The 27,406-nt window shown below is 46.3% G+C and overlaps 1 protein-coding gene across 2 annotated transcripts; it reads left to right on the forward strand.

The window, feature by feature from the left end:
* DYNC1LI2 (dynein cytoplasmic 1 light intermediate chain 2) lies at positions 1-26,214 on the forward strand. Of its 2 annotated transcripts, XM_084756780.1 has the most exons (13): positions 2-322; positions 470-543; positions 2,605-2,721; positions 6,893-7,123; positions 14,108-14,277; positions 15,660-15,753; positions 17,057-17,192; positions 19,100-19,211; positions 19,664-19,723; positions 21,315-21,356; positions 21,716-21,833; positions 22,489-22,605; positions 24,774-26,214. In XM_084756780.1, the coding sequence occupies exons 1-13, from the start codon at positions 216-218 to the stop codon at positions 24,872-24,874; spliced, it is 1,479 nt and encodes a 492-aa protein (XP_084612906.1). In that variant the 5' UTR covers positions 2-215; the 3' UTR covers positions 24,875-26,214. The 2 variants fall into 2 exon arrangements, with proteins under 2 accessions (XP_084612907.1, XP_084612906.1); XM_084756781.1 differs by lacking the exon at positions 21,315-21,356 and having other exon boundaries at positions 1-322.
* The last annotated feature ends 1,192 nt before the right edge of the window (positions 26,215-27,406 follow it).

Raw genomic sequence — 27,406 nt, forward strand, 5'->3', positions numbered from 1 at the left:
CGTAAGGCTGTCCCGCTCGCTGCCTGACCGAGCACCGACCCTCGCTGCGGCTGTCCGGTGACCCGCAGATGCACGCGGACATCGCCGGCGCGTCGGGACGCGCTGGATAGCGAGGCTTCTGTGGCGTTGCGGGCGAGCGGCGCGGGCCGGCCGGGGTCCTTGCGGGTCCTCGGCGGGCCCGGAGGAGGGCCCTCTTTGTGGCTGCAGTTGGCAAGATGGCGCCGGTGGGGGTGGAGAAGAAGCTGCTGCTGGGCCCCAACGGGCCGGCGGTGGCGGCCGCCGGCGACCTGACCAGTGAAGAAGAGGAAGGCCAGAGTCTATGGTGAGAGGCGTAAGGAGCCGCGGATGGCGCGGCCGGGCAGGGAGCGGGCCAGAGCAGGCAGGACCGTGGGCAGACATTGACGGGCAGTGGCGGGCCGAGCGGTCCTGGGCGGTCCCGCGCTGACCACTCTTGTCATTGTCGCCGCAGGTCTTCAATCTTGAGCGAAGTGTCCACCCGGGCCAGGTCCAAGCTGCCGTCCGGCAAGAACATTCTGGTGTTCGGTGAGCAGTCGGGTACCTGCCTTGGGGCGCCGGGGTGGACCGGGCGGCGCCCCTCCCACAGGTTCCAGCCTTCTCCACCTGCTTGTCACTTGCTTTCCCGGGAGGGCAGGCTGAGAGTCTCCAAGCCCGCACATCTACTGACCCCCTAGAATGCAGCTCCGTTTGGAGTCCAGTGGTGTGGCGTGGGCTTGTGACACATTCCTTCAATCATTTGGCTGAGCCCTCAGCCTTGACTCCGATCATCGCTTAGCCTTGTGCTCACCAAGTTAAGGGTGTGGAGAAAGGGAAAAGAGGATGTGCAGGCTGGCTGGAGAAGATGGAACTGGGTGACCTGGGCAGGGAACCGAGGACATGGACTAAGCCTTTCTTCAATCCTCATGAGCAGTTCAGCAGAGGCATAAGGGACTCCCCAAAGGCAGCGGACCTCGGGAGTCAGCCCCAGGAACTTGCTTGGATTACTCCTGCCCTCACTGCTAAGTTGCCAAGTCAGTCATTTCACCTCTGTAGCTTAGAGTCGTCTCATACAAATGAAAGGGATTAGGTGCCTTACCTGCAAAGCTGTTTGTGGAGTTGGAGCTGAGGGCTGAGCAGCAGGACAGCATAGACTGTCTTAGGCACTCAGAAAGAATGCCAGCCTCGCAGAGGCAGATGTGTGGCACTTGCACTGCGTCTTTCCTGTCAAGAGCAGACTGTTGTGGGCGCATCACACTGCTTGGTGTGTTGAAGGAGAACATGCCGAGTTGGGCGTTTCGAAAGGTGATTGTCTAGATGCGAGCATATCTGGATAACAAGAGGCTAAAGAGTTTGGGCACTGTTAGACGGTTTTTTGTTTTTGTTTTTAGTAGAGAGTAAGATAAGCTGAGGTCAGACCGTGAAAGGCTGAAGGATTAAATCTTCTTTCCTGAAGACTCCTGATTTTCACAGGTGTTTTGTTTTGTGTTTTTATCTTCCACCCTTCCCCAAGCCTTATGGAAATAACTGCACAGTGGTTCCCCTGTGTTTCTCTCATGCTAGGGATGGCTACTGCAGTAGGTTATAGCCAGATGTGTGCTTCAGGGATGGAGCTCAGGCTTCAGAGTGCTAGGATGAGCAGGTGCTGACATCAGGCTGACCAGCAGTCACCATGGTCCAGGCAGATTGTGGCCAGCATTAAAAGCTGAGGCTGCCGGGCGTGGTGACACAGGCCTTTAATCCCAGCACTTGGGAGGCAGAGGCAGGCAGGTTGCTGTACGTTCGAGGCCACCCTGGTCTACAGAGCGAGTCCAGCACAGTCAAGGCTACACAGAGAAACCCTGTCTTGAAAAACAACAAAAGCTGAGGCGTTGTGGAGGAGAGAGAGTCTTTGTGGACTGCTCTCTGTTTCTTATGTTCTCCAGGTCCATGTTACTGAGTCCAAGGATGCCCAGTGATGTTTGGGAATGGTGGTTCTGTTTCACACTTGGGGGGGGTGTCCTGTGGGGGAGGGTGTTGGAGGTGGATAGTCTGAGGAAGATGAGGAAGCACTTGGTGCTGAGACTATATTTAGGAGTTTTGCTTAGGTCAATAATTATTTTCCCCCAGTTTCCAAGCCTTTAGGGTGCTTGTGAAGTTGTCTTAAAATCAAAGGTATGTAAATAATACTTAGAAGCCTTGTGGTTATGAGGCAGAATCAGGTTTTTATTTCAGCGAGCCTAGACTTTTGGGAGTTAGTTGTGTTTTTGAAGAGTTCTTGCTTTTACTGTGGCAGAAATTCATTTTGTGAGAAAGCAGCCCCATGTTTCACTTTTCTGGGTATCTGTCTTAGAAACTGTAGGAAGAGCTGGTGGCTTTGCCTCATCCCTTCCCTTGTGAAGTGAAGAGAATTGCAGTAGAGGGGCCTTTGGGATCTTGGGTGGGCTGCCTTGGCCCCTCCCCAGTGACTCTTAGCGCAGATCTACTTTGTTCATAAGAGCGGATGAGACCCTAGCAGCACAGGCTTGCTGAGATTCCCAGTTGCTCCTTACTGTGTGATGTCACCACTGGCCGTCTTTGCCTAGAATGATGCATAGTATACTTTTGTCTTCTTGCAAATGTCATTTGTAGGTGAAGATGGGTCTGGTAAAACAACTCTTATGACCAAACTACAAGGAGCAGAACACGGCAAAAAAGGAAGAGGCTTGGAGTACCTGTACCTCAGCGTTCATGATGAGGACCGTGATGGTGAGTGACATGGTGCTCCATCGGAAAGGTAACGTGGGACTCTGATTCCTGCGCATCCAGGCACCCTCAGCTTTCTGTGAGAACCAACGAGAGTAGGTGACAGGCACGTCATTTGCAGGACTTTATTCGCTGTTTCTTTGTTTGTTTGTTTGAGACAGGGTCATTATGTGGCCCTGGCTGTCCTGGAACTCACTATGTAGACCAAGCTGGCCTTGAACTCTCAGAGATGTTACTCTGTAATGACTCCTTTATAATTTTTCAGGTTTTTTTTTCCAGCTTTTTCAACGACTGCAGAATAATTATCAGTGTCTAGGTGTTTTCTTCTGTAGTCTAAGGATAAAGTGTATTGTTTAATTTTTGCTCCTCATGTATGCCTTTATCCATATAAATTCTAATGATCATAATGTAAGCTGGGATTAAAGGAGTACCCGGCAGGACCTATTTTTACTTTCTTCTAAATTTTTATCTGTGTGTGTGTGTGTGTGTGTGTGTGTGTGTGTGTATGTATGTATGTATGTATGTGTAGTTTATGCCCAGGAATGTTCACTGAGACCAGAGGAAAATACAAGGTTTCCGGTGCTGTTGCACCTCACCTTACTCATTTGAGACAGGGTCTCTAACTCAACCTGGGACTGGGCTAGATGCCGTCAAGCCCCAGCAATCTTCTCTCTCCACTGCCACCACACTGGGGTTTACAGGGTTGTGTGGCTTGTTTTAGTAGTGCTGGAGATAGGAACTCAAGTCTGTATATGAGTGTAGCAAGTACCCTTTACCCACCCAGCCATCTCTCCAAGCTCCGCGCTTTATTCCTAGTGAGGAATATTGCAAAAGTGAGGGTCGGGGCTGTTAAGGGCGCCTGTTGTTAGCCTGTATATTGAGGTACTAAAAATAAAGTTTTGCCCTTACATAACAGTTCTTATTTTTTTCTTTTTAAAGACTTGAAAGAAATGTCTAGCAAACTGATGTGGCATAATGTTGCTCTGCCTGGTTTGTGGGAAATCGTAAATCGGTGTGTCTTGGCACCAGTGTGGAGCACAGTGTTAGGAGTCTGTGGTCTTAGAGGTGCTAGTAGCCTGCATTTCTTTTTGTGAAAGGACTAGAGGGTCAGAATTCTAAGCCCGTTAGTTCCTTGTCTCTAAAATATGGATAAAGTCATGCTTTCTGCCTGCATGGTTGTTACAACACTTAGCGCACAATAAACAAAAGACTTTGAGAGTCTTAAAGTTGTGAGGTGAGTAGACGAAGTCTTGTTGGTGACGGCTGCTCTGTAATGACTCCCCTATAATGGTTCAGGTTCTGTGTTCCGCTTCTTTAGTGACTGGAGTAGTTATCAGTGCCTGGGTCTGTCTGTCCCATAAGAAAGTTTATAGTCTAAGGAGGAAGTGCGTCACTTAATTTTCATTCTTTGTTTGCTCTGTCCATTTAAGTCCTAGTGGTGATGATGTTAGGGTGATTTTATAAAGTTTGCGTACTTGCTTATTGCTGAGTTGAAGAAGGTGAACTGGAAGCGTCCAACACTGCAGTTCTGCTGTCTCTAAGAGCTGGTGGGTACACTACGTGGATAAGGGCTCGTCCTAGAGCTTGGCCCCTCTGTTTGCTAGCTTAGCTCTCCAGGCACGGTATCCCTCCTCCTTGACTGTGCCCTCAGTGGTCAGGAAAAGAAGGCAGGACATAGGCCTGACGTCGAGGCCTCGGTCTTCTTTCAGAAGAATGAGCACTGAATGTCTGTCTAGACCCACCAGACTCTGCACTTGTGTGACTGAGCTGCTAGAGCAAGCCTAGGGGACCTTGAGCGTTTCCGTCTTTTGCTTCCTGCCTTCGCAGGCCACCATGGTTTCTGTGGGAAGACCTTGGGCTTGGGAGCCAGACAGAACTGGTTCAGAAAATGCCACTCCTGTGTTCAGCAGTTATGTGACGTCTGGTTACTGACTTAACCCACGTCCATTTCCTCATGAGAAAGAGGATGATGGGACGTTTTGCAAGTGGCCGAAGTGTGGGAGTGCGAGAGGAGCACTAGAGAACTGGTGGAAACTTCCGTACCCTTGTCAAAGGGCAGATGTGGCGTGGATTCTCTGACTCTCTTTATCCTCTGGTGTTTCCCAGACTGAGGCACATTCAGGACAGAGTCCCAGTAGCTGCAGTTACTTGACTTTGAGTTGAAGTTTTTGCTAACATCAAGTTCAGATTCCTCTCAGGGTACTATGAAAGCGTTTTCCTTTCTGCATTTATAGGACTTTGGGTTGCCCTTCCCTGAGGTTAATTACACATCTTTCAGCCCTGGTCTGTAATTGTGGGATATGACTGGGTTGTAAGCACACATTTCCCAGGCAATCACCTGCGAAAGAAAATAGTCTCTGGCTGTACCTGGGTTGTAGTAGCACAGTACATGTCAAAGGACACCACCTCTCAGATAATCTGTCTAATGCTGCACGGGCTGTGTGATCCCCATGTGAGGGAGTTATATATAGTTGTCCTGGCAAGAAAGCTGAAGAAAGAAACTGAGCTTGCTGACGAGTGTCACGTAAACCTCAGATTTTGAGTACAGAATGTCTTTGGAGTTGATTCACTGACCCAAATATACATACATACATACATATTTTTTAAAGATTTATTTATTATTATGTGTACAGAGTTCTGCCTGCGTGTACACCTGCGGGCCAGAGGAGGGCATCAGATCACATTATAGATGGTTGTGAGCCACCATGTGGTTGCTGGGAATTGAACTCATGACCTCTGAAAGAGCGGACAGTGCTCTTAACCTCTGAGCCATCTCTTCAGCCCCACGCTGACCCAAACAAAAAACACTAAAATATTCTGGAGTTTCAGGGCCAGTGAGGTAGCTCAGCCGATAAAGTCACTTGCTGCCAAAAAAGCCTGAGGTTGATCCCTCCCTGAGAACCACATAATGGAAGAAGAGACCTTCCAGAGGTCCCAACCTAGCTCTGGGTCAGGTGCCTCACAGTGTTTATAACTTCAGCTTCAGGAGTTCCAAGGCCTCGATCTAGTCCCTGAGAGCTCCTACATGCCTGTGTAATGCTATATATATATATAGCATTAAAAATAAGAAATCTCAAATAAAAAATAATTTAAAGTTTTTCAAGACGGGTTTTGATGTGTGGCCTTGGCTGTCCTGGACTCGCTTTGTAGACCAGGCTGGCCTCAAACTCAGAGCGATCCTCTTGCCTCTGTCTCCCAATTGCTGGGATTAAAGGCGTGCACTACCACGCCCGGCCCCAAGAAAGGTAGATTTTAAAAGTGTATGTTGGGGGGCTAGAGAGATGGCTCAGAGGTTAAGAGTACTGGCTGTTCTTCCAGAGGTCCTAAGTTCAATTCCCAGCAACCACATGGTGGCTCACAACCATTATAATGAGATTTGGTCCCCTCTTCTGGCCTACAGGCACACATTCAGGCAGAAAATTGTGTACATAGTAAATAAATAATTTTTTTTAAAAAGTAAATGTTGGAAAATAAGTTAATGATATTTTGATGTTAGGAATTCCCTCTCGTAAGGTACTTTTACAGAAAGAATAATTCTCAAGGAATATGTTTGAAATTTTCTAAAAATATCCCCTTAATTTAGAGAATTATCTCTGTAGTTGAATTATCATCGTTACTAATTTTTGGTATATTTTATTTCAGCTGATTCTTAAGCTTTCCCTTGAGTCTACTTGGACTATTTTCAAGCTAATATTAGACATTAATACTATTTCATTTGTAAATACCTCCATAAGTATACCTAAAAGATAAAGAAGCTTGGAATATAAAACTTATTATCCCAACAGAATGACTACAGTTGCTTAGTGTGACACACACAAAAGGGTGTGTTTAGTCAGCTTGTTCACCGACTCACAGACTCCTGGTATTTTAGGACAGTAGCATATTTAGACTGAGGGACAGTCCATCAATAAACATTTGTGTCCTTTGGTTGTTATTGAAAGCTAATTACTTTGACTCCATTCTTTAGAGTTTGTGGAATTCTTAGTTATAGAGTCTGTCCTGTGCGTGATAATCTAAACTCTGAAAAGCCTAGGTAGTTTGTTCTGTACTAGGCCAGTTTGCTGGCCACTGGGTATTTGGCTCTGCTGGACTATGGTTTCTGTGTGAATTCATTTCCTTAGTGCCACTGTTCTCACAGCTGTTGGGTGATGATGCCGCTTCATTTCTCTTCCAGATCACACCCGCTGCAACGTGTGGATTTTAGACGGAGACCTCTACCACAAAGGCCTGCTGAAGTTTGCAGTTTCAGCCGAGTCTCTGCCGGAGACCCTGGTCATCTTTGTTGCTGACATGTCTAGACCTTGGACTGTAATGGAATCTCTAGAGAAATGGGCTAGTGTTTTACGTGAGCACATTGACAAGATGAAAATTCCACCAGAGGAAATGAGGAATCTGGAACGGAAATGTGAGTAAAATTCACTAGCCTCTTTGGATTATTGGAGCCATCTTCTTTTTCAGCTGAGAGGGTTTACTTGGCATGGAAATTGCTTTTGTTTCTAAATACTTCTTTCAGTTATTGGAATTCAGTCATCAAGAATAACTTGGAGGGCTGGAGAGATGGATCAGTAGGTAAGAGAACTTGGTGCTCCTTCAGAGGACCCAGGCTCAGGTCCCCCGACCGTTATTAGGCAGCTCACAACTGCCTGGAACTCCCATTTCCCGGAGATCTAGTCACCGGCTTTCAGACAGTCAAGCACTCAAGCTCATGCGCACACAAACACAAACAAATAAATACATTTAAAATAAAATATAGGCTTGATGTGGTGGTGCACGCCTTTAATCCTAGTACTGGTAGGCAGAGGCAGGTGGATCTCTGTGACCAGCCTGATCTATATAGCAGATTCCAGGACAGTCACATAGAGAGACCGTGTATCTAGATAGATAGATAGATAGATATAGATACATAATTTTACTTTATTTATTTATCTTTAGAAAAAGAGTTTGCTTTGTCATGGCTTATGGTTTCAGAGGTCTCGGTCCATGGTCACTTGCCTGGTTTTGGACCTATGATGAGGCCATCCATCATTGTAGAAGGGAGACAAAGCTGGCTAGAAAAGGGGAAAGGAAGGCCTTCAAAGGCGTGCCTGCTGCGCCTCCTCCCTTCAGGTCGGCCCCCTTCTAATAACCATTCACTTAAGGGTACGTGAGTAGAAATACACTGAGGACGTAGTGCCTTCTCTATCCAGTCATACCTCAGTAGTGCCACCAACTAGGGACAGTCTTTGGAGACATTTTTCATCCAAACCCCATGCCCATGTTTCTGGAATACCACGGAGATCCCATGTCTGCTCTTGTTGACAGGCTTAATAAAAACCCTAAAGAAGAGAAATCTTTGCTTTCTGGCTAGTTTATTTTGGAATCTAGCAAATTACATTCAGGAATAGGAAGACTTTTTTTTTTTTTTTTTTTAGGACGGGTCATTAACATACAATAAAAGTTATTTTAGGGTTAAAGACATAGGAATCCTTCTGAGAACAAAGAACTTTCAAATTATAGGAAGTTTGGTGGGTTTTTGAGTGTGGTTCAGAAGCTTGTTTTTCTTCCTTTTCTTCTGTGCAGTTACATCAGCTTCTGTCCCCTTGCCAGGGATATGGGAGGGGCAGGGAGTGGAACCGGCAGCCGCAGCGTCTTGGCCAGTGCAAGCTTCGCTGCCCTGGCCGAGTGCCATGGGGTGACATCACTCCCTTTGGTGAATTGACAAGGGCTCTGGAGCATGGCACATAGTATCTGCACACTCACGGGCAGGAAGGTTCTGAAATTTTGATAGTGGTTTTTCAGATGGAATTCCCTACTGTGTGTCTTCCTGTTGCACACTTCATTGTGCCCCGGCCCGTCATTAACTACACAGGTTCCTGCTTCCTTGGTTGTATGTGCGCTTCTTGGCTCATCCACATGTGGGCGTCGTGATTGTCATGCAGGTCAGCTCATCTCTCCTCAACCACTGACCTCTTTAGATAATGCCTCTTTTTCTTACCAAACAGAGATGCCAAAGACAGCTCAGCAGAGTGGTTCTGAGGCTGTTTCTAGGCACTGTACACGGCTTCCCACCCAGGCTGGTGAGCTAAGTGCCGCAGACATCAGTTGTGTGAACTCATTTTCTTGGGTTGATAACCTTAAAAAGAATTATTAAAATAGAAAAAGCCACATGGGCCACGAGTACCACTCTTTCTCAGGTAAGGAGAGTGGTAGGTGCTGGTGTGTTCTAGGTGCTAGGCTGCAGCAGACAGGATGGCTTCCCTATTCTTGGAGCTTGTGGAAGAGACACTGAATTAATTTTATGGTCTTAGTCACTGGTGTCGGTGTCACTGAAGAGTACATTCAGCAACATATGGCAGAAAACCAGACTGAGGTTTATTTCTCCTGGAAACGAAATCTAGAGCAGGCAGTTTACAGCTAGGGAGCATCCCTGGGGGGGCAGCTCGGGAGTCCTGCTTCCTTTGTGCTTTACCGCTTTGTTGTTTCAATGGTGTGGCTCGTTCCCCCCTTGACAACTAGAACTTGAGCAATGTCTGTGTTCCACACAGCAGCCTGGAGAGAAGCAGACAGTGCTGAGGTGCACATGCCTGCTCTCTTCTAAGAGGCCGAGAATGCAGTCTTATTTTAAGAGTGTGTGCACTTGCACGTGCATGTGCAACATGACAGGTTGAACTCTGTTTCACAGTGAGCACTTTTACTGCTGACTCCCCCTTGCCAGTCCAAAAAGTGTCGGTCTTCTGTGTGGCTGTGTGTTTGGAGCACCAGAGCTCTGCTGGGTTAGGGGAAGAGGCAGCGCTCGGGCTGCCTTCACTCTGCCAGCTCTGGGTCGCAGTGGCTGATCACAAGGCAGTTCCACATCAGATAGGCTGGAACAGAAGGCACCGGACTGTGAGGCAGTACCCACAGTATTCTAAAGGGAGCTGGAGGGTGCCTGGCGATTGTGAACCATGTCTGCGTCTGAGGGTCTCTGTTTTCACTGTTTGGAATGGTAGCCATGCCTTTGTGCTTCATGTTGAAGGAGTGCCTTTGTTCATGTTGGTTTCAGCTTACCGTATTTTGCGGGCTGTAAGACGCACCTGACCATAAGTCAGTTTTTAGAGCATTAAAACAAGAAAAACAATAAAAACAGCAATCAGACCAAAAGTGCACACTAATTTCCTCCCCCCACACACACACTTTTGTGGGGGAACATGTGTCTTACGGGCTGAAAAATACGGTACTTTTAGGGAAGTAGTTGTTCATATTCTTGTTCAGAGGACTACTGCATTCCAGATTAACTAGACTCTTTATTACAGTCTAGTAATAAGTTTATTTTGTTTTTAATCACAGGGGCCGTGAATGCAGGTGTCAGGTCCTCAAGGAGCTGGCGTTACAGGAGGTTGTTAGACAGTGCTGCAAGTGAACTCGGCCCCTGTGGGAGCAGGACCGGCTCTTAACTCCTGAGCACCTCTCCAGCTCCCTTTAGTATTGTTTTCAACTGTGGGTACTGCCTCACAGTCCGGTGCCTTCTGTTCCAGCCTATCTGATGTGGAACTGCCTTGTGATCAGCCACTGTGACCCAGAGCTGGCAGAGTGAAGGCAGCCCCGAGCGCTGCCGGGAAGGGGTGCTTGTCTGTAGGTATGGTGTACTGGTTACCCTTGGACAAAGAGCATAAAGAAGGGGTTTTTGGCCCTGCTCTGTTTTGTTTGGCTGTTTGAGGAAATATAGTCCACTGTGGCAAGATACCATGATGGCTGGGACATAGGCTGCTGTTGTCACGGTACATCTGCAGTCAGTAAGCAGAGTACTAGTGCCCAGCTGTTCTTCTCCTTTTTTAAAATTTAGTCTAGGAGCAGAGGCTGTGGGGTGGCATAAATAAACAATAAACTGTTCTGGAAACACCCTTCCAGGCACACCCAGAGGTGTGTCTCCTAAGTGATTTTTATTTATTTTTTATTGTAGGCTCTCTGTGTCGTTCCTGGAATTCACTATGTAGATTGGGCTGGCCTGGAACTTACAGAGATCAGCCTATGGGTCTTGACTCCTATGGCCTGCATATCAAATATTTACATTATGAGTCACAACAACAAAATTACAGATATGAAGTAGCAATGAAAGTAATTTTATGGGGCTGGAGAGATGGCTCAGAGGTTAGGAGCACTGGCTGCTCTTCCAAAGGTCTTGAGTTCAAGTCCCAGCAACCACATTATGACTCACAACCATCTATAATGAGATCTGGTGCCCTCTTCTGGCCTGCAAATGTACATGCAGGCAGAACACTGTATGCATAATACATAAATACATCTTTAAAGAAAAGAATTTTATGGGTGAGGGTCACCGTAGCAAGAGGAAGTACATTAAAGGGTCGCAGCATTAGGAAGGTTGAGAACCACTGGTTTAAAGTAACTAGTTTCCCTCAGGACTTGTAGGCTACTTTCACATTTGACAGTGCAGAACACTGAGCTGGAAGGCTCCTGGAATAGGTGGTCTGGCTGCTCCACCACCTCCTTTCCCCTTGTAGCTTAGCTCACCTGTATCTTGCTCTGGGCTCTGCCTTGCTCCCTGTTGGGAAAGCCCTGCACATAGGCCTTCTGTGTTCTTGGGCAATTAGATCTCACCCAGACAATTAACCACTGCATTTTTCATTGATTTGACTAGTAAAGGAATCTTTAATTCCTCTAAGCTCCTTCAACAACATCAAATGTTCTGGTTATGACCAAGCTGGAGTGGAGATTACCCTGGTAGATTTCTCTCTGTTGACAGTGAAGTTACATGCACCTACTTAGTGCATTGTGTTAAGCTTGGCCTTTGTGGGAGGTTAGTTGAGGAAACAAAGGAGGGATAAAGAGATGGTGCAGTCTGTAAAGTGCTGGCGATGAAGCATGAGGACCAAAGATCAGTCCCCAGTGCCCATGTGAGGGCTACGTGCGGCAGCACACTATAATCCCAGCACTGGCGGGGAGACAGGAAGGTTCCCAGGCCAGCCGTTCAGCTTAATTGATGAGCCCCAGGCTCAGTGAGAGACCCTGTCCCAGAAAAAGAAGGTGAAGAGCAATTAAGATACCCAGGATTGAGCTTTGATCCACTCTCAAGCACTTGTGTGTATGTACGCATGCACACACGCGCACGCACACACACACACCAGGATTATCTAGCAGTGATTTCAGAGGTTGCATGTACTAGTGGCTCGCTTTGTCGCTTTGGGGGAGAAAAGTTGCTCACCTGCTGGTAGATGGATAACAAAGAGAAAAGATGGCTGAGGATGTAGCCTGGTTGATGGATGCTTGTCCAGTGTGCATGAAGCCCTAGGTTCAGCACTGCAGAAACTGGGCGTAGTAGCTCATGCTTGCAATCCCAGCACTAGGGAGGTAGAGGCAGGGAGATCAGAAGTGTAAGGACATCCTCAGCTACATAGTGAGTTTGAGGTCAGCCTAGACTACATGAGAGTACACACACATCATGGGGGAGGTGGGGAAGGGAGAGAGGAAAATGAGAACAAGCCACAGCGTATCCTTCAAAGGCACACCCTTAATCGCCTGCTTCTTTATATAAGCCTGGACCCCCAAAAGCCCATTCTTCTGGGAACTCATGCATGAGTTAATCCATTGATAAAATTGATGCTTTCTTACTCTAGTCACGTCTCAAAAGTCCCACCAGCTGGGAGCCTTCAGCACATGAGTCTTTTGGGGACCCTTCATATCCAAACCACAACAGGTGCTTAGCTTTTCATTGACCCAGTATTGCTTGGAAGACTGTGAGCGCCTTGGCCATGCCAGGAGCATGGACAGCAGTAAACTAAAACTCTCAACTTTAAAGATGTTGGAGCCTGTTCTGTGGGTGTAGAGGAGAGTGCGCGTCATCTTCTTGATCTCCCACAGTGATTGTTTGTTTGTTTGTGGGTGGGTGTTCTACACCATATGTGTGCAGTGCCCTTGGAGACTAGAAGAGGGTATCAGATCCTCTGTATCTGCAATTACAGATAGTTATTAGTCTTTGTGTATGTGCTGGGACGCAAACCTGGGTCCTGAAAGAGCTAACTCGTATCTCCAGTCCCCCACCCTGATGGTTTTGATGAAAGAATAACAACAGGCCTTAGGCCCTTTTCAGTCCTGCTGGGTTTATTAGAAAAATAGAGCTGCCTATTGACTCCTGAGCCTGGAGGGACTTTACCCACCACATGAAGATCTAGGTGTAGCAACTCACAGCTGTAATCCTAACACACTCAGGGGGCAGACGGAGGGTCAGGGTAATTGCTGCAAGTTCAAGGCCAGTCTGGTCTACATGATGAGTTCCAGGCCAGCCACAGATACTTAGTGAGCCTCTTTTCAAATACAAAGCAAAACAAGACAAAGCCCATCTTCAAACCTTGCAGTGCCCAGGCACAGGTTCTAGTCTGCAGGCCTTGTGGGCATTCACTTGGCTTAACTACAGCCCTTGGCTGCTCTACCTAAGAGCCCTTTTGTTTCTGTAGCAGTCTGTTTGTCTTTAAGTGTCCTTCTTGCACATATATGTATGCGTACTGCTCATGCGGCCAGAAGACCGTACTGGATTCTCTGAAACTGGAGTTACAGGTGGTTCTGAGTTTCCACGTGGGTGCAGAACTGAAACTGAGTCTTTTGCCAGATCAGGTCTCTTAGCCATTGCCCCAGCTCTGTAAGGACCCTGTCACCAAGATAACAAATGTGTGTGCCAAGATGCAGGCGTGTCACTCCTGTTGTGTTAGGCGCAGATAGGCCATGCACACTGCGTGTGTAACTCAAGGTCCCCTAAGAACAGAGACGAGGATGGAATGTGGCTGGTGCTGGGCAGTCTCAGGCTCATTGCTTCCCCCACTGTGTGGAAGTGCATGCTCTTCTGGAATTCAGTGTGTAGGCATTTAATACGCTTTTCTTATGAAGACCCTGACAAGTTGTGTTACTGCAGTTTCTCATGGTCTCCTATAATGAAGTAATGGTGCAGCTGTCTGGTACTGTGAGAAATGTACAATGTATAAGAAAAGTATATGTGGGGGAATTGTTGGTGGGTGTGTGGCCTTTGTTTTGTTTTATTTTTGGTGGTTTTTATAATAGAAGGTAATATGAACTTAAGAACTTTAAAAGCTTGGGCTGGAGCTCCATGGTTGACTGCTTGCCTAGCACATGGGAAAGTCTGAAGCTTGAGCCACAGCACTATTTTTTAAAAACAGAACTTTAAAAGCCTGTTTAGGAGTTGCATGAAACTGAAGATGTCAAGGCGGTCTGCTGCTCTTGCGGTCCACACATGGTAGCTGTGAGAGCTGGTGTTTTGTATCATGGTCCCTGACCTAAAGCTGCAGCCCTGCCATGCATAGGTGCTTTTGTTTCATATTTGGTACTACCTTCCCCCCCCTTAATTTTCTAAAGCTAAGGTGTATTTTTATTTGTGTCTGTATAACCTTTCTCTTTTCCCCTGTAGTTATGAAAGATTTTCAAGATTATATCGAGCCTGAAGAGGGATGTCAGGGTTCCCCACAAAGAAGAGGGCCCCTGACTTCTGGCTCAGACGAAGACAGTGTTGCCCTCCCCCTGGGTGACAATGTGCTGACTCACAACCTAGGGATCCCAGTGTTGGTGGTGTGCACAAAGGTGTGTCCAGAGAACTGTAAGCTTGGCTGGGTTTGGCCAGTGAACAATCACCATCTGAGGGAAAGTTTTGTAAGCTTTGATAAAGTTTTTCTCAAGGGAGAACTGGGCTTATTCAGCATTCACTAAGGTACATGGAGTGTGTCAGGGTAAACATACTGTCGTTGTGTGCTGCTGCAAATTGGCATCACTTAGCTTGGAAAGCCCTGCTGACTTCATGGGTAACTCAAGTGAAAGCAGGTCTCTTAAGGCTCCAGTTTATCTGGTGCAGACTGATGGTAAAAACAGAATGATGAAGTAGAAATAGAAATTAAGCTTAGGCCGGGCACAGTAGTACACACCTTTAATTCAATTCCAGCACTCAGGGAGGCAGAGGCAGATGGATCTCTGAGTTTGTGGCCAGTCTGGTCTACAGAGGGAGTCCAGAAGAGCCAAGGTTTCACAAAGAAATCTGTCTTAAAAGAGAAAGAAAGAAAGAAAAAGAAATTAAGCTTAATTTTAGAGAAAATATGTCTCTTACATAAGAAGGAAGAAAGTAGCTTTTAAAATATTTTGGATTTCAAGCCAGGCATGGTGGCACAGGCCTTTAATCCCAGTGCTCGGGAGGCAGAGGCAGGCAGATCTCTATGAGTTCAAGGCCAGCCTGGTCTACAAAGCAAGTCCAGGACAGCCAAGGCTACACAGAGAAACCTTGTCTTGAAAAACCAAATAAATAAATAAGTAAAACAAGATATTTTGGATTTCAAAAGTGCTTTATTTCTAGTAAAAAAAACACCTTGTTGCCCAGTTACAGGTTCTGCCAGTTTCATGCTGTTCTTGAGATAGAGGCCTGTGAAGTGCAGTGTACAGCAGTGTGAGAAGTGCAGTGCACAGCAGGGTGAGGAGTGCAGTGCACAGCAGGGTGAGGAGTGCAGTACACAGCAGGGTGAGGAGTGCAGTGCGCAGCAGGGTGAGGAGTGCAGTGCGCAGCAGGGTGAGGAGTGCAATGCGCAGCAGGGTGAGGAGTGCAGTGCACAGCAGGGTGAGGAGTGCAGTGCACAGCAGGGTGAGGAGTGCAGTGCGCAGCAGGGTGAGGAGTGCAGTGCGCAGCAGGGTGAGGAGTGCAGTGCACAGCAGGGTGAGGAGTGCAGTGCGCAGCAGGGTGAGGAGTGCAGTGCGCAGCAGGGTGAGGAGTGCAGTGCGCTGCAATGTGAAGGGGCCTCTCCCAATGTGACCTCATTTGATGTTGAAAACGATTATGAGGCTCTTGTTCCTTTGACCTTATTATACCTAGACCCCTGCCGGGGTGTTTCTTTAGAAATTCTTGTTTCTGAAGAAATTCCTGTTTATCTTCAGCAGGCAGGACAGCAGAGCGCTAACACTCCTTGGTTTTGTCTCCCCTGCAGTGTGATGCAGTGAGCATACTGGAGAAAGAGCACGATTACAGGGACGAGCACTTGGACTTCATCCAGTCACACCTGCGGAGATTCTGCCTGCAGTGTATCCTTGGGGTGCTGTGTCGGGCCTCTGAGCACAGGCTTTCCTCCAAAGGGGGTGCCTGCAAAGCCCCTCCTGAGCACAGAGTAGTCCTTTAGTTATTTTTTTTTTTCTTTTTTCTTTGGGGGTAGGGTATATGCGTGTAGAAGTCGGAGGAAAACTTGGAAAATCAGTTCTCTTCTTCCATCATGTGGGTTACAGGCCAAATTTAGGTTGTCAGGCATGTAGTAAGCACCTTTACTCAATCACTAAGCCATCTTGCCTGCCTCACAGGGCAAGTTTTTGCCATGATAAGACAAAAATATAGTCTTTCTATTTTATATTTTTGTTCTGTTGGAATTTTGGAGTTTCATACATACTAATTTAGGCATGTCTTTGGTTTGGTTTTACTGTACTATGTAGGCTGGCCTGCAGCTTGTGATCCTATACCTCAGCTTCCTGAGTGCTTGCATTAGAAGCATGCCCAACTTAGTTGGTTTTTTTTCTCTCTCTTTTTTTTTTAGATTTATTTATTTATTATTTATATAGTAGTCTGTCTGGATGTGATTCAACAGTCCAAAAGAGGGCACCAGATCTCATTATAGATGGTTGTGAGCCACCAAGTGGTTGCTGGGAATTGAACTCAGGACCTTTGGAAGAACAGCCAGTGCTCTTAACCTCTGAGCCCTCTCTCCAGCCCCTTTTTTCTTTTTTTTTAAGGCTGTACTTTTGATAGGCTTTTGTATTAAGAAACTGATATTGACCCCTTTGTTACCCAGTACATTGATTGTACCTGGAAATCTTATTAAACTTTGCTCTTTATTTAGAGAGGTATAATTAACAGTATGGTTACTGGTCTAGATGCTAGAGGTGCTTCCCATGTTTTGTGCTACCCAGGAAAAAGATGCCATGTCAGCTGCATTTTGAGGGTTCTGTATAAATCTGACAGTAGTTGGAATGTTAGTTCCACACCCTGGAGTATGGCTGACAGGTACCTCCTTTGAGCCTTTGTTGGCACTGCCCCTGCCTGCCTCTGTGCTGAGGATACTGTTCCACTGATTTTGCTTCCCAGGAAGCAGCCTCAGGAATGGACAGCAGTCTAAGTGTCAAAAAAAGAGAAACAGCCGCACCCTACTGTAGCCTCAGCATGCTTGAGGTATTTATTTATCGCAGGTCCTCTGCTCCTATTCCTTTGTCGTGTTTAAATCTTGCATGCTTTGTTCGTATGCGGATAAACAACAGATCACCTAATACTTGAAAGGTTATGCTTATGTGTGACTGGATTTTGCCTCTCAGTAAATTGGTTTTCCTTAAGCAGATTGATTAGATGGAGCTGCCTTGATTTACACCTCAGTGAAGGAAGAGAAAAACCTTGACTTGCTGTATAAGTATATTGTTCATAAAACATACGGCTTCCACTTTACCATCCCTGCCTTAGTTGTGGAAAAGGACGCAGTATTTATGTGAGTTCTTTGGAGGTGGTGGCAGTTAAGCCCTTCTCTTTATACTATATTTGCTACTCATGTGCATTTCAGTGCAGCGCGTCTGTCTGGAAGAGCACTGGGGCTGGGCCTGACAGACGCTGGATAGGTGCCGCTCTCCCTCTGCTCCTTCTGCATTGACTCATTTGGCTTAAGGGAAGTGGGTAGTGCGGTCAGAATTTGCATTCCTTCATGGAAAGAACATCATCATGGTGTAAAGAAGCCATTTTGTACACTTCCTGTCTGCTCTGGTAAAGCCCTGGCTGTGGAGAGAATTGGAGTATGGAGACTCAGTCTGGGGGTCTTTGGTGGCTATGTAAAAGCATCTGGTGACTGCCTTTGACGTGGTAACTGCGAGCATCCCTCAGTATCCCTGTCCGTGTGCGCTTCAGCTCTGCTCAGTACTCTGTGGCATTTGCATCCGGGATTGGTCATCCTGCCAGAGACTTAGCAAGCCTGGTTTCCAGAGTTGGTGTCTTTTCTCTCAGCTGAGAATCATATTTCTGTATACACACATGACGGTATTACTTTAGCAGATTAAGCTGTGGTCTTACTTTAGCAGATTGATAAGCTTTGAGAGACTCTGGACTTGACAGTTACATTTGTCCATTCAGCAAGCTTTCCATGGCACCTCCTAGGTACCCAGGGTTTCTGCTGAAATGAATGAGATTCTGTCCTGTTACAGCACAGAAACAGACTTGTTCTGAAGAGGAGGGGGCAGCAGTGGGCTAGGGGAGTGGGGGCCAGAAGGCTGTGCTGCTGGAAGATGAGTGCTCTCTCGGGCAGACCAGCAGGACCCGGCCAAGAGCATCTGTGAAAGGCCGAAAGTCGGAGAGCCAGGTGCTTCCTGGAAGCTCAGCAGGGTGCCTCCTGCGTGTTTGAGGAGAATCTCACTCAGAAGGTTCATACTGTAGCTCTGAAGATCACCCAGAATGATCAGACAGGCACTAAAGCAGAAACTCCACAAGCAGTGTGCTTTTGTAACCACATAGTCCTGAGAAGCGGGGGTTCTGGCTGCACTTAGGGCTAGTGTGGCATGGAGAAACTTCTTGAGGCTGATAGTATCTCGGCTTTGTCCAGTTCCTTTTTACTGTTGTGTCTATTGGTAGTTGGCTGTGTAAGAATTAGTAAAGTCAGCAAAGCTGTTTGAGAGAAGCATCCTGCATGGGCACCTCTTGGGCGAATGAGAGGGTTGTGAGAACAGTCCGTTGTCTTTTTACTTTTTTAATGTAGAGCTTCTTGAGCTCAGGAGTGTGTCATGTAGCTGGACAGTGTGGCTGCTACCTTTAAGAGTACGAAGTGGGACCCTTGATCAAACCTCGATTCTTCCTGCCCTGTAATGTTGAACTGTGCAACACCCACATAGGAATTTAAGGCCTCCTGTGTCTTTTGCCAGGGATTGGGGGCGGGGGGCGGCAAGAGTAGGATAGTTATAGACCATAGCTTTCCCCTTGGGCTCAAGGTACATCTTCCATGCCAGCAAAATTAATGAACTGTCCGTAAGATAATTGCTATAAGGAAAGGTCCTCTCTGGACCTCTCTGCTTTGTGCTTTGTTGGTCTAACCAGACTCCCACTCTGCCCTTATCCTTACAGGTAGAGTTGGGAGTTCCCGAGCCCTCCCATGGGGGCAGTGGCTCACGTTGGCTTCTTAGGTCTAGCATCCCTGAGTCTCTGGAACAGGATGTATCACACTGATCTGATGGAATATGTCTACTATACATTTTGGCTTACGTACCCAAAGCTATAAGACACTGACACCATCTCCAGACTTAGAGCTGTAGGAAAGGACCTCACCCAGGACTATCTTGCAGCCTGAAGTGTGTTTCAGATTTACATGGGAGGGCAGTCCCAGGCAAAGCAAGCTAATCTGTTCCTCCTTGCCTTTAGACCTGCAGGCTGGGACAATGAAAAGAAAATAGCTATTTTACATGAAAATTTTACAACCGTGAAGCCAGAAGATGCATATGAAGATTTTATTGTAAAGCCTCCTGTGAGAAAGGTACCTTTAGTTAGTCCCCTGAAGGCCTTATTTAGGTGGTCTTAAGTCATGAAAATGAGATCTGGTGTTACAGAAATGGCTCACAGTACAAAGTGTGAGTGATGGGATGGCCATGTCATTGAGGTCACATTTCCTGTTATGTCCCAACAGTGCTCCCAGCGCTTCTGAATTATTTTTGCTAGATCCCCTCCCTCTGGGGTCTCCTGCTTGAAGACCACAGTCTGGGAGGTACTGGTTAGGACCTACAAGACTTAAAACCATGAAAATGAAGTGGCTATACCATGGCTAGTTCTGGGAAAGGGTCTAGACCAAGTTAGAACAATATAACCAGTCTCAAGAAGGACGCCCCAAACCCATGTGGAGGCCCAGACCAAGATTCTTGTAGTATGAATTTTGACAGGCATTTGAGAGATTCTGTTGCTTGTGGCCACAAACATGTGTTGTTTTCCCAGCTGGTCCATGACAAAGAATTGGCAGCAGAGGATGAGCAGGTGTTCCTGATGAAACAGCAGGTAAGTGGTCTTCCCTTGCGTGGAATGCCATTCTGGAGGAGGATCGGGGCTGTGTATTGAACAGCTTGCAGAGGTTTGGAGGCTAAGGCGAGGTCTCCTCATCCCAGCTTTTCCTATGGGGTGGGATTGGAGCACCTGCCTCATGAGTCCTGCTTGCATTGCACATGATGCTGCAGGGATAGGCTTGGTATGCTTTAATGTGCCCCAGGAAGATGCTCAGGCTTACTTCTTGAATTGACAGTTTACCAAATGACCTGGCTTGGCTTCCATTTTTTCCACAGTGTATAAAGCAGATAATGGGCTGTGCTAGTACAAGTCTTTAATCCCAGCACTTGGGAGGCAGAGGCAGGTGGATTGCTGAGTTGGTCTGAGACAGCCAGGGTGGTTACAGAGAGAAACCCTATCTCGAGAAACATACATACATACATGTATGCATGCAGGTAGTGAGCATTTTGTAGGTGAGGAGAGCAATTTCCCCAGGCTCTTAGCTGAATTTTGGTTTTGGTTTGCACTTTTCTTTTGTTTGTTTGATTTTTGTTTTGTTTTGTTTTTTGAGATAGGCTTTCTCTGTGTGACCTTGGCTGTCCTGGACTCATTTTGTAGACCAGGCTGGCTTCGAACGCACATTGATCCGCCTGCTACTGCCTCCTAAGTGCTGGGATTAAAGGTGTGCACTACCATCGCCCAGCTTGGTTTGCTTTTTTTTTTTTTTAAAGATTTATTTTACTTATTATTTATACAGTATTGTGCTCACATGTGTGCCTGCATGCCAGAAGAGGGCACCAGATCTCATTACAGGTGGTTATGAGCCACCATGTGGTTGCTGGGAATTGAACTCATGATTTTGGGAAGAACAATCAGTGCTCTTAACCCTTGCTTGAGCCATCTCTCCAGCCCTTGGTTTGCTTTTTTAAAAGACAAGGTCTCATATATCCCATGTTGGCCTTGACTATGCAGCCAAGGATGGCGTTGAATTTCTGATCCCCTGCCTTTAGCTCTCATCGCTGGGATCACAGGCATGTGTCACCATGCCTGTGATTTTTTTTTTTTTAATTTTATGCAGTGCTGGGAATCTAATTCAGCGTTCTGCATGCTAGACAAATACTCTACCAACTGACTTATATCCTCGGCCCCGGACTGACTGTTCAAATACAATATTTTATTACTTTTAAAAAGAATTTTATGCATCTAGGCAGTGTATTTTTGTGACATTTACCCTTGACTTCTTCCAGGTCCACCCTGATTCCTCCTAAGGTGACAGTTGTGAACCCGAACCCGGTCCTAACATTCTTTCTGACCCAAATTGTTATTAGGCATGTGCCATCTCCTACGGGTTTAGCCTGGTCCTGTTACAGTGTTTTCCCAACTCTTTCCCTTTTCTATGGCCTGCTTATTTCCTTAGCTTCAAAATTGGTTACTAGGGTGTCTCTCTGTATGCCAAATACTGGATTTAGGTTACTTTGCATTTATAGTGTAAAACATGGCTCTTTGTTGGCGCCTTATAGTAGAGTCGTTGGATTCAACGCTTTCTTCAGACCTCAGTTTGTGTTACAGGCCTCCGTTAATGGCCAGTTTGTCCCTCTCTTTGCAGTCACTCCTTGCCAAGCAGCCTGCCACGCCCACAAGAACCTCCGTGAGTACCTTACACCAAGGAGAAGGTCATGGCCCAGTGTCATGGATGCCTTCTCACTTTACAACATTATTTGTAATAGTCTATGTGTGTGGGTGCTTTTATATTTTAAAGTGAATTGTTCTCCCTAAAAGCCCACAGCCAGAAATACAATAAAATCTCAGAAATGTTTGATAAAAGACTACAACTGAGAATCAGTATGCTTTTAATTCTTTGCTCAGGAGACTGAGGCATAGAAAGGGACTGAGCTGGGAGCAAACCACCACCATACTTCAGAGATGCAAAAACTTGCTGATTTTGAATTGTGTGTTTTGTGTTACTGTTTTATGCCTATGTGTGACGTGGGCTGGTTTTGGACTTAGGAATCCCCTGCCAGAGGACCCTCAGGCTCTCCAAGGACACAGGGTCGGGGTGGACCAGCTAGTGTGCCAAGCGCCTCCCCAGGAACATCAGTAAAGAAGCCAGATCCAAACATCAAAAGTATGTATGCTTCTTTGGAGGAAGAGTTTAGTCCACAGGGCATACTACTGCGGTAGTCAATGGCTTTCAGGTGGAGGTTTGGGAAAGCTAGGCTGTTGGTTTTCCAGCAGGGGTTAAGCATGTAAGACCTCAGAACCTGCAGGTGCCTTGAGGAAAGATATAGCTTAGGAAGTCACTGTACAGTGTGTATCTCAAATTTGTCTTTTATTTCTTAGGTTTGTACTAATACTGTTTATGTATTGGCTATTTTGTGTTATCCCAGTGCTTAATGATACCCAAAGATACTGTAGTAAGCCATCAGAACAAAATTCTGTAAACCCTTGAATGTGCAGTGAGCATCTTCTGCTTTGGATATAAGCTTTTCATAATAAGCTGTGAGTCTTACAGGCTTGTAAAACTGAAAGGCACTGCACCACGGACACAGAAAGGACAAAACCAAAGATTTCTCTGTGGCCCTCAAAAGTGTGAAATGTATGCATGTTTCCATTGGTAATCTTATCACCGTCCAGTTAGCCTCAGCTCACAGTGACCACAGCAAACATGGTCAGTGAGCCAGGAAGCTGATGGCCGCAGATGTTTAGTTTCAAGCTAAGAACCCCATTTTTTTCTGTTCGAATGATGTTGTGTTGCTTTTCTTTGTGTTTGTGTCCATTAGATAATGCAGCAAGTGAAGGGGTATTGGCCAGCTTCTTCAATAGTCTGTTGAGTAAAAAAACAGGCTCTCCTGGAAGTCCTAGTGCTGGTGGAGTGCAGAGCACAGCCAAGAAGTCAGGTACAGAGGGGCCTCAGAGCTTTCGATCCCTTAATGAACAGTGCTGACAAACGGAGGTGGGGGACTGGGGGAGCGGTGCAGACGGCAGTGGTTGCCTTCACCTGCCTGTAAATCTTCAGTGGTTGCCTTCACCTGCCTGTACATCTTCAGTGTTCTGACCAGCTTGGACAGCACTGAGCCTTGTGCTGGCTTTCTTGGCACATTTACATTTAAAGTGTGATTTATAGTACATTCAGACTATTGAGTAAATCAGCATAAGGGCTAAGTGCCTGTTGTCCTTATCTGAAAACCCTTACAACTGGAAGTTATCGTGGGGTGTGCTATTGACAGTTACTTAATTTTGTGATACTTAAGACTTTTTATTTGCTTGGGGCTGGAGAGATGACGGCTCAGTGGCTAAGATCACTTGCCGTGCCAGGCACAGTGGTGCATACCTTTAATCCCAGCACTTGGGAGGCAGAGGCAGGAGAATCACTGAGTTTGAGGCCAGCTTGGCCTACAAAATGAGTCCAGGACTGCCAAGGCTACACAGAGAAACCTGCCCCCCCTCAAAAAAAAAAAAAAGATGACTTGCTGTTCTTACAGAGGATCCAGGTTCTCAACTAGCCTTAACGCCAATTCTGGGGGATCTGCCACCTTCTTCTTACCTCTGTGGGCGTCAGGCATGCAATTGATGCACGGACATAACAGGCAGGTGTAATACTCACGCACATAACATCAAATACACAAGTCTGGGAGAAAAAATGGTTTTATTTGCTTCACTGTCCCTAATATTAGAGGGAGCTGGAGCCCCTGAACCTGCAACGTCTCCCTGTAGGACCCGTCTGTGGTGGGTTCCGGTTAGGCTGGTAGGACGAACTAGTCTGGCACTTGAGCCAGGTGGGATTCGCATACTTCTTTAGCTAGAGTACATTCGTTTCGCTTCTGTGGGGCCAGGGTCAAGCCGAGGAGTTGACAAGCAGTAGACTGTGTTTTGGGCTTGCCTTTGTGCGTTTAGGGACAAGCCTATGCTGGCTTCAGCTCACTGTCTGCCTTGAACTAGTGATCCTATTACATGCAGCACAACACCTCACGTATAAAGGGCATATTAGGCATATGTTAATTCAGTGTTTCTCTAATCGATTTTTCCAAAATAGATGAAGATGTTAGAAAATATTTTTGTCCTTAGGACAGTCTGGACCTCCAGCAACTTACACGTTCCTAGAGATCCAAGAATCTGATCTGGGCCTTGACCTAGTGTTTGTCCCTTATCAGAGCTAGGAGTCATTATCTCGGCCCCAGATAGTGTTTGACAACAGGAATAGGAGCATTAGCATTGTGCAGGGTGGACTGCCTGGCCTCCATCTCTTGTAAAACATGGTATTTCCATGTGAATCAGTTTAAACTAAATTAAATCACTTTATGGCTTAGGTATTTTAGTTTTTTGGGAATCAAGCCCTGAATGTTAATGCAAATACTTTGCCACAGCTACATCAGGCACCACTTAGTCAGTCTGAGATACGTAGTTGGAAATAAAGCCCGAATGCCTGTCTGGAAAAGAACGTAGTTTACTTCATGCCTGAAACTCAGATAGTGACTCCAGGGAGATGGTGGAGAAAATACACAGTGGTTAGGGATGGGGGTGAAGGCGTTCAGAAAGGCCCCTTGAGTTTGGCACAAAGGCATCCACACCCCTGCCTGAAGGCAGCTGCAGAGGTGGTGGACCACAGATCTGTGATGCTGGCATTAACTGGGTTAGGGTCTGTTCCATTATCCTTGGTGAAAAGGCTTTGTTCATTTTTGAGAATGCTGTCACAAGGAATTTTCTATGTTAGCCCAGGTTGTCCTGAACTAGCTTTGTAGATCAAGCTGGCTTCAAACTCGGAGATCCACTTACCTCTGCTCCTGAGTGCTGGGATTAAAAGGATGCATCACTACCCCTGGGCTGTCAGTATGACTTTAAATGCTTCTTTTAGAAATATCTTTTCTTGAGCCAGGTGGTGGTGGTGCATGCCTCTAATCCTCAGAAGGCAGAGGCAGGTGGATCTCTGAGTTTTGATGCCAGCTCGGTCTAACAGAGTAAGTTCCAGGACAGCCAGGGCTATACAGAGAAACTCTGCCTTGCAAAAAAATTTTTTTTCTCACACTACTGTTTCCCTTTCTCTCTGTGTTCCATTTTCTTTTTTAAGGACAAAAGCCTGTGCTGTCAAACGTTCAGGAAGAACTGGATAGAATGACTCGAAAGCCAGACTCCATGGTTACAAACTCTTCAACAGAAAATGAAGCCTGACCCTCCTCCAAAAGTGCATATGTCAAATGACCAAATAACTATGTATATTCATCTGATAAGACCAGGATTTTTCTGATATGGCACATGCCATCAGTTTTTGGGGGTTGGGGAGATGAACTTTAAAAAATATATATATACTTCATTGGCTTGTCCGAGTGTGAAACGCACATTTAGGAAGGTTACATGTCAGGCCCCTTGTGAGGGATGTCCCTTGGACTCTTGGGCTGCGGCTCTCCTGTGGGAAGCAAGCGCAGCTGGGCTTCTTGTAGAATGGAGAAAGGAGGCCCACTTGCTATCAGGGTGAAGCAAAGGAGACTAGGAAGTCATTGATCAGACGGTGGTTAGTGTGACCAGTTGTGTGATGGCAGATGCACTTGTTCTTGGGAAGCGGATTAGGTAGCAGAAAGTCCAGGAAAGAGAAGAGTTGAGGGATGAGAGAAGTGCTGGTGGGGAGGCTGGACGGCGAGGGGCGTGGAGCAGTGAGCTGAGCGCCATTAGTGAGTATGTGCACGGTAGAAGCCAAATAGCATCGCTCAAGACCTAACGTTACAAGCATTCCCAAAGTACGCGCTAACCAGCATGGGACTCGGGCTTGATCTGAAGGCATCTTTAACTTACGGGAAGTGTGTTTTATGTGGAGTTCCCGAGTGAGGTGGAGCTGACTCGAGCAGTGGGGAGGGTAGTGGCCCAGGGCCCACAGGCTGGTCTAGGCCATATGCTTTTGTCCTTGGAGAGATGCTAGGCTGTGCATATGTAACCTGGGCAGGCAGCCGCTGTGGGTTAAGTCAACAGAAAATTATATATTTTAAATAGTTCCACCTTTGTTTTTTATTATTATTATTATTATTATTATTATTTTTAACTACCACAGGCTGGCCAACTAATAGAAAATGGGTGATTGCTCTCTCATTTTACCATATTGGCAAAGTGCTGTAGAAGGTTCGGGGGAAGTAATGTCACTGTATTCTGGTTACCTGGCTTGTGCCACTTCCTGCCTTAGAGTCTGTGGTAACCTTCACTGACACAGAAAGCTTCTTTTGTAGCTGTTGGATCATTGCTGTCAGACCAACAAGTGTGTGCTTTACATCAGAAATGGAAGTGGTAGCCTTATGTTCTCATAAATGTGGCACTTCTTTCTTATGGAAGTGAGAGTTTGATGTGTCTTCCATTAGGGGCATTTTCATGCACATTGTCATGTCACGCCACCACTCTGAGAATGACTTCTGTGGATCTGAAATAGCACTTTGAGTTTTCTATGTAACCCCGCACATGTAAATGCAAACACTACCATGACTTTAATGTATAAAATATTTGTTGTCCAAACCAAGGGGAAAACCACAGTTCACTTCCGTGGAGTTTACTTTTTTTTTTTATATGAATGTTTGTTATGTTGTGTCTCGGAATAATGTCCCTAATGTCATTACTTTACGTGCATACCAGATTTGACTAACCACTAATGTAGTCTTGGGCGTGAGCTAACATCTAGTCATATGACGAGGCTCCTCGGCTGTCTAGAGTTGCCTTGTAAAGGTCTGAACACTGTTAAGGAGAAAACTGGGTGCTTACTTGCCTCTCTAACGACAAAAAGATGTTTACTTGGCGGCTTTAGGTTTACAAGATCGCTGGTGAACAATCAGTCTGTCTGGCAGGAAGGTCTGCCCGCAAACGTCACAGGGAACCAATTGGCTCTGGGCACTTGTCCAAGCAGCCTCATTTAAGGCATCAAGATCATAGAACCCTTTGGCAGAAATGGTTCTAAGTTCTGGTTGTTTTTTTTTTTTTTTTTTTTTTTTTTGGTTCTAGTCTCCTTAGTTCTTTAGGCAACAAATTGTTCTCGTTATGCCATTTTTTCAGACATTGTGGCTCATGGATGCTAATAGATTTGGTTCTACATTCCCGGCCACAGGTGTAACAACTGTCGGTGGACGCCTTATCGTTGTTTGCTCCTCGGAGCACCCCACTGCTGCCACTCCCTGCTGACCCCCTCGTTGCCGCTGCGAGCAGCCCTAAAAGGTTTAAAGGGCCAAGCGGCCCCGCTTGTGCCGGTTTTTACTGTTGAAATATATTATTTTTTCTTTTTTAAATCATTTTTTGTTGTTATTTGGGGTTTTTTGGTTTTTTTGTTTTAAACATGCATTGTGTCGATGACAGTAAACTGACTGGAGTGAAAGTTGTGATGAGGTGACCTGTAGACGCCGTGTGGCCACACTAAAGGGAGGGCATTTAATCTCTAGCAGCCAGGGCAGAACAAGTGACCTCAGAAACAAGAAATTCTTAGAAAGACACATGCCTAATAGTGATGCAAAATTTAAAATGCATCATTTGAAAGATTAAGCAAGCACTTTTTGTGTTGATTTCAAATATGCTAAAACCAACCACTGAAATGCAGGGGCCTGGTCCCGTGATGGTTTCCTGCAGACCACTGTTAATCCTCTGACACGGATGCTCCTAGCTTCAGAAGAAACTGATGCACATTACCATGTGCTCGAAGTTGCCAAAGTCTACCAGCTTTGGGGAGCTTCAGGGTTCATC

Source organism: Acomys minous (assembly GCF_964271855.1).
Source record: "Acomys minous genome assembly, chromosome: 14".
NCBI lineage: Eukaryota > Metazoa > Chordata > Mammalia > Rodentia > Muridae > Acomys > Acomys minous.